This window comes from Sus scrofa, chromosome 3 (assembly GCF_000003025.6).
Source record: "Sus scrofa isolate TJ Tabasco breed Duroc chromosome 3, Sscrofa11.1, whole genome shotgun sequence".
Lineage (NCBI taxonomy): Eukaryota > Metazoa > Chordata > Mammalia > Artiodactyla > Suidae > Sus > Sus scrofa.
The window spans coordinates 9,832,754-9,846,892 of NC_010445.4; the positions used below are offsets into that span (position 1 = coordinate 9,832,754).

The 14,139-nt window shown below is 62.0% G+C and overlaps 1 protein-coding gene across 13 annotated transcripts in view; it reads right to left on the bottom strand.

The window, feature by feature from the left end:
• RASA4B (RAS p21 protein activator 4B) overlaps positions 1 to 13,587 on the bottom strand; it is a 29,765-nt gene extending 16,178 nt beyond the window's left edge. For 3 of the 13 annotated variants that reach the window (XM_013995507.2, XM_005661949.3, XM_005661948.3), the window contains exons 1-9: positions 13,344 to 13,574; positions 8,490 to 8,546; positions 6,771 to 6,884; positions 6,205 to 6,266; positions 5,085 to 5,214; positions 2,878 to 2,959; positions 2,137 to 2,268; positions 1,839 to 1,933; positions 176 to 293 (exon numbers count right to left, since the gene is read on the bottom strand). In XM_013995507.2, the coding sequence (XP_013850961.2) occupies positions 176 to 293; positions 1,839 to 1,933; positions 2,137 to 2,268; positions 2,878 to 2,959; positions 5,085 to 5,214; positions 6,205 to 6,266; positions 6,771 to 6,884; positions 8,490 to 8,546; positions 13,344 to 13,408 (855 nt within the window). In that variant the 5' untranslated portion in view covers positions 13,409 to 13,574. Of the gene's footprint in view, positions 1 to 175; positions 294 to 1,838; positions 1,934 to 2,136; positions 2,269 to 2,877; positions 2,960 to 5,084; positions 5,215 to 6,204; positions 6,267 to 6,770; positions 6,885 to 8,326; positions 8,547 to 12,516; positions 12,673 to 13,343 lie in introns of those variants that run through there. The other 10 variants (XM_021086273.1, XM_005661947.3, XM_005661946.3 and 7 more) reach the window with 7 other exon arrangements.

Sequence of the window (14,139 nt, forward strand, 5' to 3'; positions counted from 1 at the left end):
TGGGGGTGGATGGGGTGCGGGGCGCTTTCCCAAGGGACGGAGGGGCCTGGGCACTGGCTGGTTCCTCACCGCCCTGACAACGCAGAGTTTTGCTCTTCAGAGTGGGTTTAGAAGGACAGGGAGGACACACATGCTGTCCCTGGACCCGCCCACCTTCCCCCAGGGGCCCCCTCACCTGGGTGCCCAGCTTCACCTCACGGCACAGCAGCTGCACCAGGGGCTGGTAGCAGCCGGAGGGCAGCACCATCTCATCCCGCAGCCGCACCTCCAGCTGCAAGGAGCCCAGGTTGCCCCTGGAATGGGCGGCCTGTGACCTCTCCACCATGGACCCAGGCCACCCGGGGCCGCGCCCCATTCCCACTGGCTCTGTCCTCCCTGTGGGTCTCTCCACGCACGCTCTCCCCTCGGTTTCCTGCACCGCCTCCCCTCCTGTCCTCTGCCCAAGCTGTTCTCTCTGTTTGGAAAGCCCTTCTGGCCTCCATCCTCAGGGAGCTTCATCTGCCTTCAAGGCCTGGCTCCCTGCCACCTCTAGACTCCCGTGGACCCCAAGCTTCACCCATGTGTGCGTGTCGGGCTCCCCAGGCCTGAGTCTCTGACAACAGTGCCTGCAGGTCTGTGTTTCAAATGGGAACAAATCCCCAAACCTCAGGACGATCTGCCAGGGGGACCTGAGGCTCCAACAGGCTCAGCAACCTGCACGCGAGACCCAACTTCCAGGCTCCCCTGCTCTGATTCCTCCTGGGGAGGCTGCTGCCTGAGGCTTTAGGGTCTCTAAGGCCCCCGTGCCCAGCACAGCTCCGCTCACTAAGCAACCCGTGGCCTCACACACAGTAGAAGCTGGTTGAGACCGCTGGGGCTGGGTCCCTGGAACCGCCTTGGAGCTGGACGCAACGGTCCGCCCTGCCCCTGCTCTGCTGAGGGCGGGGATGGGGACGTGTGCGCCCCAGCAAAGAGCCAGAGCTGACCCGGCTGAGGTGGGGACACTGCGGGTCCTCCATTTCCGGGCCGGGTGGTGGGCAAAGAGGCCAGAGGGCTTCCTTATTAGGGCTGCCAGATTTACTAAATTAAAAATACGAAATACTCAGTTACATGATTTTTTTTTTTTTCTTTTTAGGGCCTCATCTGAGGCATATGGAAGTTCCCAGGCTAGGGTTGAATCAGAGCTACAGTTGTACCACAGTCACAGCAAAGCCAGATCTGAGCCGCATCTGCAACCTACACCGCAGCTCATGACAATGCCAGATCCTTAACCCACTGAGTGAGGCCAGGGATTGAACCTGCATCCTCAGGAATACTAGTCAGGTTCGTTACCCGCTGAGCCACAATGGGAACTCAAATTAAATATTTTTAATGTTTGTCTCAAATATCATATGGACATACACTAAAAAATTATTCATCATTTACTTGAAATTCAGTTTTACCAAACTTCCTGTATTTTATCTGGCAACCCTACCCCCAGAAAACTGGGGGAAGAGTCAGAGCCATGGCTCAGGGACACTGATTCAATCTGGGGACCTGAACTCTGATCTGAGGTCTGCAGAGAAACCCTTAAATAAAGGAAAAGGGTCTGAAGGCTTTTTCTAGAATTTGCCAGAAGGCAGAAGCAGGAGGCCTGCACTGCATTGTGCGGACAGGGCTGAGTCCAGGACTGTGAGGCGGGGAAGAGGCCGGATGCAGCCAGATGGAGAAGGACGCCGGCCCGCTGGGCCAGGGCCAGGAGGAACCTGGGGCTGCATCACCCACCCCTGGCCAGCACACCTGCCTGCCTGCCAGAGCCAAGCCCCAGCCTCCCAGGGCCCAGAGGCCGCCAGCCCTGCCACCAAGGCCCAGGCACTCACTCTCCCCGCTGGCGACTCTTGGACTGGTCGGGCTGCAGCCGGAACCAGCCCTCCTCCTGCTGGGCGGCGCGCAGTCTCTGGACGTTGACCACCACCTGGGGGCGGGGCAGAGGCATGGGGGTGGCCCGCTGGGGCCGGGATCGTCGGGTCTCTTCCTTGGCAACTACTGTTTTCTGGAGGGGGGCTCTCTTCCGAGGGTCCCTGAGCACCCGTGGCTGGCCTCCCAGGCGCCCCTCTGTGGGAGGGGACGGCTGGCATGGAGGCTGGGCAGGCTCGGCCCGAAGGGGCGGGTGCTCACTTTGCCCAGAAAGTCGTTGCGGCTGACAAGGTCCCAGTCCCAGGCCTCCACGCACAGCGCCTCCGCGGCCCCCTCCTCCAGCTCGAACTCAAATGTCTCGTTCCAGCGTGGGTAGCAGGACTTTTTCACGATCTGCCCAGAAAGGGTGGGTGGGGGCAGGGTTGACTCCAAGGGGCTCCCCAGGCTCAGCCGCGGGCAGAGCCACCCACACACCTCCCTGGGTTTCCCCGCAGGGGCCCCGATGCTGCTTCCCCTCCTGGGTCCAGACAGAGGCCCCTAAAGAGCAGAGGTAAAAATTTCCTTTCCAAACCCCTACTCATGTGTCAAGTGGGGAAACCGAGGCCCAGAGAAGGTGAAGCCCTCATCCAAGGCCACACAGCAAAATGGGAGCAGGTAGCGCTGAGAACCCAGGTCTCGACGCCCTCCAGGCCAAAGCCGAGTCCCCACCTGGCTGTTTCCCAGCGGAGAGAAAAGCAGCATGGGCGGCTGTGGAATTTGGGGATGAGCCCCAGGCGGGCTGTCTCGGCGCATCCACACCAGGAGTGAACGGCGGCCAAGGCCGCGGCAGTTGGCACCAGAAGGGCGGGGACTCACTATGTACCCTCCAGTGGCGCCCCGCTTTTCAGAGCCTCCTCCCTGAAACTGCAGGGCCAGCCTGACCTCCCAGGTGATGGCGAAAGAGGGAGGCGGCGACGGCCCCGCCAGAGCCTCCCTACCTGCCGCGGCCCCCAGCCTCCTCACCGAGGTCTCGTGCGTCCGGCCCTTGTAGCGCACACGGACAAAGGGGTCAGAGGCACCGTTCCGGTCCTTGGGCGCGAGGTCCCTGGGAGGCAGCAGAGCATCCGCTTGTCACCAAGCCGCGCTGGGGCTATCACCCCACCACCGCGGGGTGACCACACCAGGCTGGGGAGGCCTGGCTCACCCTGGCCACGGCACACTGTATGGTGTGGACGGTGCTTCTCCTGTTTCTGGGCCCTGATTTCCACCATGTTCACCCTGTGGGTGCCCCCATGGACCCTCACCAGGCGAAGGGTCCTCCGTGGCTCCTGGTGCCTTGGCAGCTGCCGCACCTCCTCTGGCAGGTGGGGGGGGCAAGGCCATGGGCACCCCTCCCCCCACCGTCCTCTGTTCCCAGGGCAAGGGCCGCCTCTCCCAGCTCGGCGTCCTCATCAGTTCAGAGGAGAGGATACCCTCTTCCCGAAGGTCTGTCCCCACACCAGCCCCTCCTTGAAGGGGGCCTCGGCGAGCAGCCCCGACCATCATCCCGCCCGCTCTTCATAGACGGTCCTTTTCAGAGGTCGCGGTGCCCCCAGCTCTGAACTGTCTGTGTTAGAACCACGGAGCCCACCCCACTTCCATTCCCTGTAAATAGTATTTTCTGCTCTCTTCTGTTTTTTCCATTTAATGCCTCCCATGACCGCTTTTCTTTCCTCCTCGGAACCGCCTAATAAAATTCCAGAGCGTGGCCTTGAAAATCTGCCCAGAAACATGAGGAGAAAATGTTCCTTCTGCCTCTGCAACAAAGGCAGCTCCTCGTGGGGGTTGGAGCCGAGGACAGTGGGGGACACACCCCCTCACACGCCAAACAGAGGGCTCGTCACTGCGCCCCCAGCCGAGGCACTTGCGAAGAGGCCAGGCTGGCCGGGCCGCCGAGTCCCCGGCGGGCTGGGGAGCGTGTGTGCACATGTGTGAGCGCGGGCGTCACAGGGAGCCTGGCGCCAGGCGAGGCTGCGGAAGGAGGCGGTGGGTGGGCAGGGGAAGGATGGCGCGTGAGGATGACAGAGCGTGAGGGTGTGACCAACTCTGCCCAAGTTCACCCCCTTTCCCTCCGGCTCTGCCTCTTCACGTCCAGCCCTGGGACAGAAAATAAACCCCGGGGAGCCACAGGCCTCATTTTCAGGAGGGAGAGTTTCCTTCCAGAGCGGCCAGCCACGCCGCAGCTCATCCTCCACGGGTGCCAGCTGGCTGCTGTCCCTCCTGGGTGGCAGACTGAGGCCGGGGGGGGCCAACCCCTCCCCAGAGGCAGGCAAGGACCTGGTGGAGGTGGGCAGGAGCCAGAAAGGAAGGCGCTTCTCATGGAGTGTGTGACTCACACTCAGCCCCAGAAGGGAGTGGAGCCTGCAGCTAAAAATACCCTGGTGGGGGTTGGGGGGTGGGTCCCTGTCCCAGGTGACAGGCTCACCTTCCCATCCATGTCACACTCCCTCCTGGGGAGAACCCCACCCCTCCCATCAGGAGGTTTTCTTTTCTTTCCTTCTTTTTTTTTTTTTTTTTTTTTTTTTGGTTTTTTAGGTACACACCTGTGGGCATATGGAAGTTCCCAGACTAGGGGTCAAATTGGAGCTGCAGCTGCCAGCCTACACCACAGCCACAGCAACACCAGATCCCAGCCAAGTCTGCAACCTACACCACAGCTCATGGCAACGCTAGATCCTTAACCCACTGAGCAAGGCCAGGGATCGAACCTGCCTCCTCATGGATACTAGTTGGGTTTGTAACCTGCTGAGCCACAACGGGAATCCCCCCATCTGGAGGTTTTCAGCAAATCCTTTCACCACCCCCCACCCCACGGAGGACCAGTTCATATTGAAATTAAACTCAAGGGAAACCCAGTCCTGGCCCTGGGGCTGTATGATCAGGGTTCAGGGTCCCCTGCATCCGTTACCCCCACTGCTCTAGGGCGCCTAGATATCCAGCATTAGAACGTCATCCATTCCCCTAAGAAACACACCCTCCTGAGTGGGGTCACCTGGGAAACGCCATCAGATCGGAGACACCTCCCCAACCCCCTCCCGCCTCCTTCCGCAGCCTCGCCTGGCGCCAGGCTCCCTGTGACGCCCCAGAGCCTGCTCTCCTGGAAGGAAGAGGAGAGGAGGCCCGGCATCCACAGGGGGTTGCTCTAGTGTCCGGGGGCCCCACTGCCCGGCTGCCCGGCTCCCACGGCTCACCTGGCCTCCAGCACCGAGCAGCGCAGCCGGCAGCCCCGGGTCCCCGACACCACCTCCAGCCGCAGGTGGATTTCGCCCTGCACCTCCTCGTCCGGGTCAACCTCCATCAGATGCGCCCACCCGCTGAAACCTGAGGGGCCGTGGCTCAGCCAGGGGCCTGGCCCTTCACCCCTGGTCCCGCCAGACACCAGGGGCCCCTCCACAACTTGCTCGGAATCCCCTCAAGCTCCCCTGAGGCAGGGGCCGCCGTGCCCAGGGACGGATGGGGAAACTGGGGTTCAGAAGCTGAACAGCGGCAGCCAAACAAGCCTGGATTGAAGTCCAAGTCCAGGACCCCCCGGATCCTTCACTATTGTGTCAAACCGCACGTGGTGGCCCTGCCCCTGAGCCCTGCTGGGACCGGTCCCTCTGCCTCAGTTTCCCCATGTGAAAACACGGGGAGAGTGACCCTTGCTCAGGGAGGAGGACCTAAGCCCAGGCGGGGAAGCAACAAGGGAATGGCATCACAGGGGTCCCTGGACCCCGAGGGGCCGGCTGGGGTCACAGCAGGAGAGGCTTCTGGCCTGGCAGGGGCCAAGAGGCTCCGTGAGTCAGCAGAGTCCCCCGCCCCCAGGCCTCACAGACAGGAGCAGGTGTTTGCCGGGGTGGCTCCTTGCGAGTGCCGGAGCTCGGGCCAGCCTGAGGCATCTAAGAGCTCCTGGTCTGGACCTTCACTGGCAGATGGGACTCAGCCCAGGGGAGGCAGCACCTGCTGCAGGTCACACGGCGAGCCTGGGGCAGGGCTGACCCCTCCAAACATCGCCAGCATCCCCAGAGCCATCAGGGGCTCTCCAGGCTAGCCCAGCTCTGGGCAGACCCTTCCGACTTAGGACACTGGGACCAGGCTGAGGGGACCCCTGGGGTACAGACCCAGTGAGACTGGGAGGAGGGCTCCCCACGTCTCAGCAATGGCCCATAAAAGAGGCCCCTTCCTCTGCCTGCAGTTCCCACCACCAGCAGCCCCTCTCTGCCCTGGGGAGGGGGATGCGGTCCCCACAGGGGGCTGCACAGGCCAGTGCGGGGAGAGGGAGGGAAGCCGGGGGAGGAGACGCAGGAGCGGGTGCTGTCCCAGGGACCTTACCCTTAGGGTGAGAGGCCAGGGTGTCCCTCGTCAGGCAGACCTTCCCAATAACGTCGTCCCGGCTGGAGGGTGGAGAGGAAGCCAGAGCTGGGCAGGGCTGTGCGTGGCGCCCAGGACCCCCCTCCCACCCAGTTCAGGGCCCCTGTGGGGAGCAGGGGGTCTGACACTCCAGTCGCTTATAGGGGCCTGCAGAGCAGGACCCGTGACCCTTCTGTGGCCCTCGATTCTGGACACTCTCATGGGCACGGGATAGGTTTCTGCACGTGGACTGACACGTGTGCCCACAAACATGCCAAGCTCTTCTCTCTGGGCACCCATTTCCTAGCTCACACCCTTGTGTGCACATAGCCCAGGGCACACGTGCGTGCGTGACAAGGCAGGCACGCAGTGAGTCCATACACAGACACCAAACGGCCAAACCCTGGCCCTCCGAGGCCCTCCCGCGCTCCTCCTCCCTCCAGGCTATAAACAGCACGTAAAGTGACCAGCATTTCCAGCGGTGAAAAGGGCTGGGGAGGGACAGATGGCCGGGTCCGGCCCCAGCTCAAGAGGGGGGGTCCACCCACCTGAGGGCATCCTCGTCCATGACATAGAAGGCCACCGAGTGGAAGGTGGGGGGCAGATGCACCTGATACTCCTCGCCCCAGAAGGGGCACAGGGTCTTCCACACAGTGGCCGTCCTGCAGGAGAGGACCGTCAGCTCCTGCCACCTGCAGGCCCCGGGGTGGGGCAAGGCGGGGCTTTGGGGCTTGAGCACACCTTTGCCTGGACCCTCCCCTACCCCCGCCGCCCCATCCCTGGAACAACTGCGCTGCGGTGTGATGATGCTCCGTGTTCTGGACCCCACCTTCCACACCCAGTCAATCCCCCCCATCCTTCCTCTCTGCCCTGGGTGGGGCACTGACCGCATCTATCAGGCCATTTCCCAAGTGGGGAAGCTGAGACCAGATATGCCAGTAGCTAGCCAGAGGTCACACAGCAGGACAGCGGCAGGGCCAGGACCAGAAGCCTGACCTCTCAGCCTCCAACAGGCTCCTGATGCCTCACAGACTTGCTGAAGGTGGGGCAGGGGGATGACCAAGCTGACTCTGGGGCCAGACAGTCCTACCAGGGGTGCCTGGGAGCCAAGGTCCAGGGACTGACCCACAGAGGTCTTATATGGGCAGAGCCTCACTCACCGCCAGCCACCCCCCAGGGCAGAGCCTTCAACTCAGGGCTCTCAGCAGGCTATCGGATGGGGGAAGCTGAAACCCCAAGGACCTAGATGAAGGCTCAGAGAATCACGGTCAGCCCCACCATTTCTCGGACAGGTCACTTGAACTCTTGGGGCCTTGGCTTCCCTGTCAGCGACACCATCAGAGCCACCATGCATCTCTCCCCACCGTGGGGTCCATGCTCGGGAGAGAACCTGGAGAAAGGTCCCTGAGGGCGGGTGGGAGGAACTGGGAGTCGGGCAACCTTGGCTAGTGGTCGGCAATGGGCACTCAGGTGGGCAGAAGAGCCAAGTGGCTCTGGCTGTGAACTTTGAGACGAAGGCCTGGGTGAGTGAGGGGACCAGACAGCAAAAACCCTGCCCAGAATCCTCAAGCCTAAAGAGAGAGAGAGAGACGCCCAGGGGAAGGGGCCCTTCTGGGTGCGGGCTGGGAACCCCCAGACTGGAGAGGGGCAGTCTTTCTGGGGGTCACCACTGTGGGGCTCTCTCAGGGAGTTGGGGGACCCCCCCGCATCAGATCACCGACCGGGGGCGGGTAGGTCAGCCGGACTAGGGTTCCAGTCTGGCTTTGCCACTTGCTCGATATGTGACCTTGGGCTAAGTTACTTAGTCTCTCTGAGCCTCCGTTTCCCATCTGCAAATGGGATGCGATGCTACCGTATGGAGCTCGCTGTAAGTATTAGACAGGCTGGAAAAGGGTGAGCCCAGGGCCTGGCAGAGACAGCACTTCCCAAGGGACAGCTGTTGTCACTACTCATCATCACCATCTGTCCCTTTTGCGGGCTGTGAGGGTTGTAAGAGGAACAGAGTCGGGGAGAGAGGACCTTGGCTGAGCGCCCAGCCCGACGTAGCGAATCCCTCGATGGGCGCTAAGGTGAGTCATTAGCAGGACTAGTCGGTCTTTCTTACCTCCTAGCAGGTTGTCAGGGCCTGACCGGGCCCCAGGGAATCAGAGGCGCCGAGTCCTCGCCATCTCCACGCACGTTCCCCCTGCCCCGCCCACAGGTGCGTACGCAGGAGCGGCCACGCCCACCTCCCCCTCCCTCCCTTGGGGGCGGGGTGGGGGCGGTACCGGATGATGGGCTCGTTGTCCACCTTCACGATGCAGTAAGGGTCGCTGCTGCCCGTGCTGCAAGAGAGGAGCGGGGCAGGGCTGGAGGGCGGCCCGCCTTGGGTCCCCGCCTCCCTCTGCCAGGGGCTCCCAGTGACCCCAGGAAAAAGACAGGCAGGAGTCCTGGGCTGGAGCTCAGAGGCTCCTCAGGGTGACACGTGGGCCCCCACCCTTGATCCCGGAGGGGAGGGGGCTGCTGCGGGAAAGGCGGCGCCTGCACACTGCTGCTCCCGCTCAGGAAAGGATGCCTCTCCTTCCGGCCCACTCCCAGCCGTCCCACGCTGCCCCGACCCGGGAAGGACAGAGACAAGAGTCACAAAAGCCCAGGGTGAGCTGGAGAGACCCCTACCCTCAATACACAAGACAGCGCTTGGCGCTCTCCACTGAGCCTTGGTTCCTGCTGTTCCTCCTGCCTGGAATGCCTTCCTGCTCCTTCCAGGACCCCTCCTCAGACCCCTCCCCGAAAAGGCCTCTCCTGTCCCAGAGGCTGGGAGTAAGGTATCCCCTGCCTTCCCACGCCTGCCTCCCCAACCCCTGCACCGCCATCAGCTACCTCCCCTGTCTGACTAGGAGCTACCTGAGGGTGGGGACCCCTTCTGTGTTCACAGGTCTTGGCACAAACCGGGATCCCATGAGTGTTTGTTGAGTGAATGAATGAATGTATATAACCATTAGCCTCAAGCTTCGGGTCATCTGAGAAAGAAGGAATGGGGAAGGCAACCCAGGATGGCTTGAGTCTTCTTGTCCCTGTAGGGGGGCGATTCCTGGGGTTCAGGGCAGCCCCAGCCAGGTCCAGGGCCCGTACTGGGCAAGAAGTGGGGCTGGACTGTCTCCAGCAGCGTCCTTCAGGCTAGGTGTCCATGAAAAGGAAGTGTCTTTGCATGCTGGGATTGGGGAATTCCGAGCCCAGCTTCCCTTCTCAAAAAGGGATCTTCGCTCAGAGGAAGCTACTGGAGACAAACGTCTCCAAAGGTCCTCCTGACACCGATGAGAAATGTCTTCCAAGGCTCGGTCGCCCACGCCCTCCTCCCTGTACAGTGAGACCTGTAGTGCCAGCTCACAGGGTAGCCGCCCTGGGTTCCTGACATGATGCTTGGCCGGGCCCCTGGGAGGTGTTCTGAGAGTGTCAGCACCGCCCCGGACTCCTCGCTTTCTGCCTATAACCTCGCCCCCACGGTTCAAGAGCCCTGTTGTCCCGAGGGCCCTTGGGACATCCCAGCTCGCATGCCACCACCACTAAGCCAGGGACTCCGGTCCTCAAGGAAGCAGGCCCCTGTGCACCGCCGGAGCTGGGCTGGGTGGCAGGGCCCAGCAGCTGCACATGTATTTGAACAGGGAACTCAGAGGAAGGAGGAGAGGTCAGAGTGGGCTGTCCCCCAGTACAGGTCCTCTGCCCTGTTTCTGCCTCCTGGCCTGCCCCCCCCCCAGGGGGGTTCCTGGGGGCCAGCGATCTGTTATTCCCTGTAAGCCCAGCACTGCCCTCCCTCAGCTCAATGAATGAATTTCCACGAACAGTGAGGTCTGGGGCTCCTGCTACAGGCAGGGTCGCTGGTATGGGCAAAGGCCTGCAGGCAGGAACAGACCTGGTGTGCAGGGCTAGCCATGAGCTGGGAGGCTGGATCAGAGGGGCGGAAGGGAACAGTGTCAAGAAGGGCCTAAGGCCAGATTTAAGGACCTGGGCCCAATGATGGCGCCTGGCCAGCTGTTGGCATGTGTGCCCTGCCCAGGGCCCTCTGCCCCGATGAGGTCCCTGGGCTGGCCCCCTCTCCCACTCTTCCTTCCCCAAGCCACTCGCCACCGCTGGCCCAGCCTGGCTCCTTGTGGGGCCTCTATATTTAGGGCCTTGGCAGTTTCCAGGCTGTGGAAGGGGGAGGACCAGGGCAAACCCTGAAATAGCCCTGGGCCCGTCCCCAGGGCCACTGGCGTGGGAGCCAGTGGGTCACCAGTCACCATGAGACTCAGCCCCTGCCTGGGTGACCCAGGCACCCAAGGATGGGAGACAGTGGGAGGAAGCAAGACAGAGACGGGCAGGCTCTGGAAGCTGTCAGCGAGAGGGAGCACAGCTGTGCCCTGTGCCCTTAAGGGGACCAAAAAGCCATGAATGGAAGTGGCAGCCAGGCAGGTGGCCACTATGTGATGCTGGCCCCTTCTCAGAACTGTCTCAGTCAAGATGGGCCACCATGGAAGAAGGTGAGCTTCCCGTGCTCAGGAGTGTGCAAGCCCTGGCTGGAAGGGATGTTGCTCAGGAAACAGGCTGGGGGCTGAAGAGGCCCAGTGGCGCAGGCTCACCACTACCTCCTCCTCCAGCACTCAGGGAGGGCCTCCTGTCATCTCAAACCGCTGTCATGCCAGAGCCGAATGCTTTGCATGGCATTTGCGAGGTTTCATCCCCACTGAGCCCCACAGCAAGCTTGCAACCTGGGTCCAGCTAGGATGCTTGGGCTGTCAGCAGCAGGGTGCATCTGAATCCAGACTTCTTGCCTTACCTGCTGTGTGGCCTTGGTAAAAGATTTCTGCATCCTGAGCCTCAGTTTCCCCATCTACAAAAGGAGCTTATCTGCCTAATAAGGCTAATAAAAGGATTACATGAGAAGGACCTCAACACCTCTGAATCTCCCCTACTGTGGACCAGGTGTCCCTGAGGGCACCCAGAATGCCGAGATGAATGAGTCACAGCTCCTGCCCTCACAGTCATGTGGTGCAGGCAGCCTAGGAAGGAGCAACTGCTACCAAGGGCTTTGTCCTAACTCTAGCTGACCCAAAGTGCTGGAGGGCACGGAACAGGGGCAAAGAACCCTGCCCAACGGCACCAGGGAGAGCCTGGAGAGGAGGGGAAGTTTGAAAGGGGTTCTGAAGGATGAATAGGAGTTTTCCGGTGGACTCTGAAGGGGAGTACTTGAAGGCAGAAGATCCACATGTGCAAAAGCAAGGCAGTGAAGGCCAGCAGCCCAGATGTGAGGGGCTGAGGTGGTTGGTGCTGGTTCACAGCTGGATTTAAGAGATGGCTGATGGGTCAGAGCTGTGTACATCAGCCACTCTGGGAAAGACAAAGGAAAGCAGGTGGGGGGAGGTGAGCAGGCAAGAGGGCAGGGCAAGGAAGGCGTTCTGGAGGCAGAAATGACAGAACTTGATGGCCTTTGCCCTGGGAATGGAGGTACCTGGCCGAGTTGCCTGGCTGTGCAGAGGCAGGAGAGGGAACCAGGCACCATGGCTCTCAGGTAGGCAGAACCCAGTTTCACTGCCCCAAGCTGGTGAGAGCCTAGAGTCAGGCCCTAGAGCCAGCGCTGCCCGGATGGGGAGGGAGGCGACAGACGGAGGGGCTGTTCCTCCCAGCCACCAGCAGCCAGAGGAGGCCAAGCTGACCTAGATACCCATGCCAGCGTGGGGCTGCTTAGAGGCTGGGCCTGGAGGCTGAGACCCTTCTCAGAGCTCATCTGCTTTCCCACCCCAGAGACCACGATCCCAGCTCCCGCCGCAACTTCCCCCACGCAGGGAAACCCACCGTGAGCCAGCCCGCCTGGCACCCTCCCTCACGCATTGCCATAGCAACTGCTGAGCCCGGCCTCATCAAGCCCAGGGGGCCTTGAACTGGAACTGCTCGCGGCGCCGAGCATGCTGGGAAACTCACCAGGGCCACTGTGCTCCTGAGGGAGGTGCCCTTGCCCCTCCTCCTGCACCACACTCCCCTAGGCCACTTCTCCGCATCCGGGAGCCCGCGGAGGAGTCCGGGGATGTAGCCCAGCAGACTTTGGACCCTATGCCGCCTCCGGGTTCCCCCGCCCCCTCCTCCAGGCAGCCAGCACCCCTCAAGCTTTGTACTTTCCACCACTCTTATCTGACAGGGATTTCCACCTCTGTTCACGATAGGAGAAACCGAGGCTTCGGGGACAGGGAGCTGCCTGAGGCGGCATATTCCCAGCAACTGGTAATATACCGAACCAGCAACTGAACCAGCTACTGGATCAGGCGGCTCGGCGCTGGCACCTACTGAGGAGGGTGGGACAGGGAGCCGTGGAAACCTCCTTAAATCTGCAGGGATCAGGGAAAGGGCTAGATGTCAGCGCTTGTTAGAAGACCTAGACTCAAGACCTTGCTCTGCCACTTGGAGCCAGCAGTTCACGTCTCCAAGCCTCAGTCTCCACATCTGTAAAATGGAACCGTGAGAAGGGCCGTGCTAGGTGGTTGTGAAGGTTAAAGACAATGGCTCAGGTAAACCTGAGGGCACAACAGGTGCTGGTACCCAGACACTCCATCCCGCAGGGATCCTGGTCTCCTGACCTATAGGTCCACTTTTCAGACCAGCCCCTCCCTTCCCAAATGCACAGCAGGAAGCCCCAGGACCACCCCTGGGCCCAGGGCATTTCAGGTGCACACTCCCAGGTACTAAGGATTCCAGAACTGCCAAGGAAGGACCCCGCCCCCCGTTTCCAGGACGGCCCCCACCCCCTCCAGCCACACCCCCGGTAGTGCACGGAGACATCTGCCCTTCCCCACCTCCTCCACGCCCAGCTCCATCCTACCAAAGCCCCTTCCCCTCTTGAGCCGCCATTCTCTCCCTCTCGGTTTACTAAGCCTCCTGCCAGATCCCTGCCGTTCGTTCCTCAGTCCCCAGCTCTTGCCTGTCACGCTCGTCTGGTGCTCTTAGCAAATCTCACTGCCCCCATTTCCCTGCCAGTCTCCTACTGCAGCCACACGCGCCACACCCTCGCCGTTGCTCTACTTACGGGCGGGCCGTGTGGACCCCAAAAAGATCAGGGATAAGGGGCAGCGTCCCTCCCCGGAAAGTTGGGGTTCCCGCCCCCAGCCCCGGCTCACATGTCCTTGGCGGGCAGGTTCTTCCCCTCCACGATGCGGATGGACAGCGAGCTGCGCTTGGCCATCGCGAGTCCGCGACGCAGGGTCCCGGCCCAGGGGAGCCAGACGTCAGGGTCCAGTACAGCCGCAGGCGGACAGGCAGACGCTGGACTGGGCGCCGAGGGGGGGCGGGCCCCACAGGGAGGGGGAGCTAAGCGCGGGGGCGGGGGAATCGCTTCCACTTCATTCACCCCCGCCCCCGCCCCACGTGCCGGGGGACGCGGACACTGCGTCCGGGCGGACCAATCGGCGTCCGGGGCTCCCATGGTGGGCGGGGCCCGCCCGGACCGCGGCGCTCATTGGGCACCTTGGGCGGTGTAGGGGCGGGTCCGGCGCGGGCGGGAGTCGAGGGGCGTGGGGCGCCCCTTGAGGCGAGTGGAGACGCAGGGTGCCCGTGGACCTGCGCCACGGGTCCGTGTGGGCGGCGGGCGTGGTCTGAGCGCCTGGCTGTGGGCCTGAGTGTGCGCTGGGAGGCGTGGGCAAGTGGCAGCGATGCTCAGGCCGCGTCATGCGAGGAGGGCAGCCCTGGACACCAGAGGCTGAAGCGTGGGAGGCCCTGCAAAGGTGTAAATGGAATGAATGAATAATCCGGTGAACTTTGTGCAAACAATAGGAGGATTTGTGTTAAGAGTCGCGTGGACCCAGAAGGAGGTGAGGAAGGGCAGCCCAGAGGTTTGAGAGAATCTAGAGATTGTGGGGGCCAGTCTGAAAGACCTAGATTATTTGGGGGAACCCGTCTGGGGGGAGGGAGCTTCCT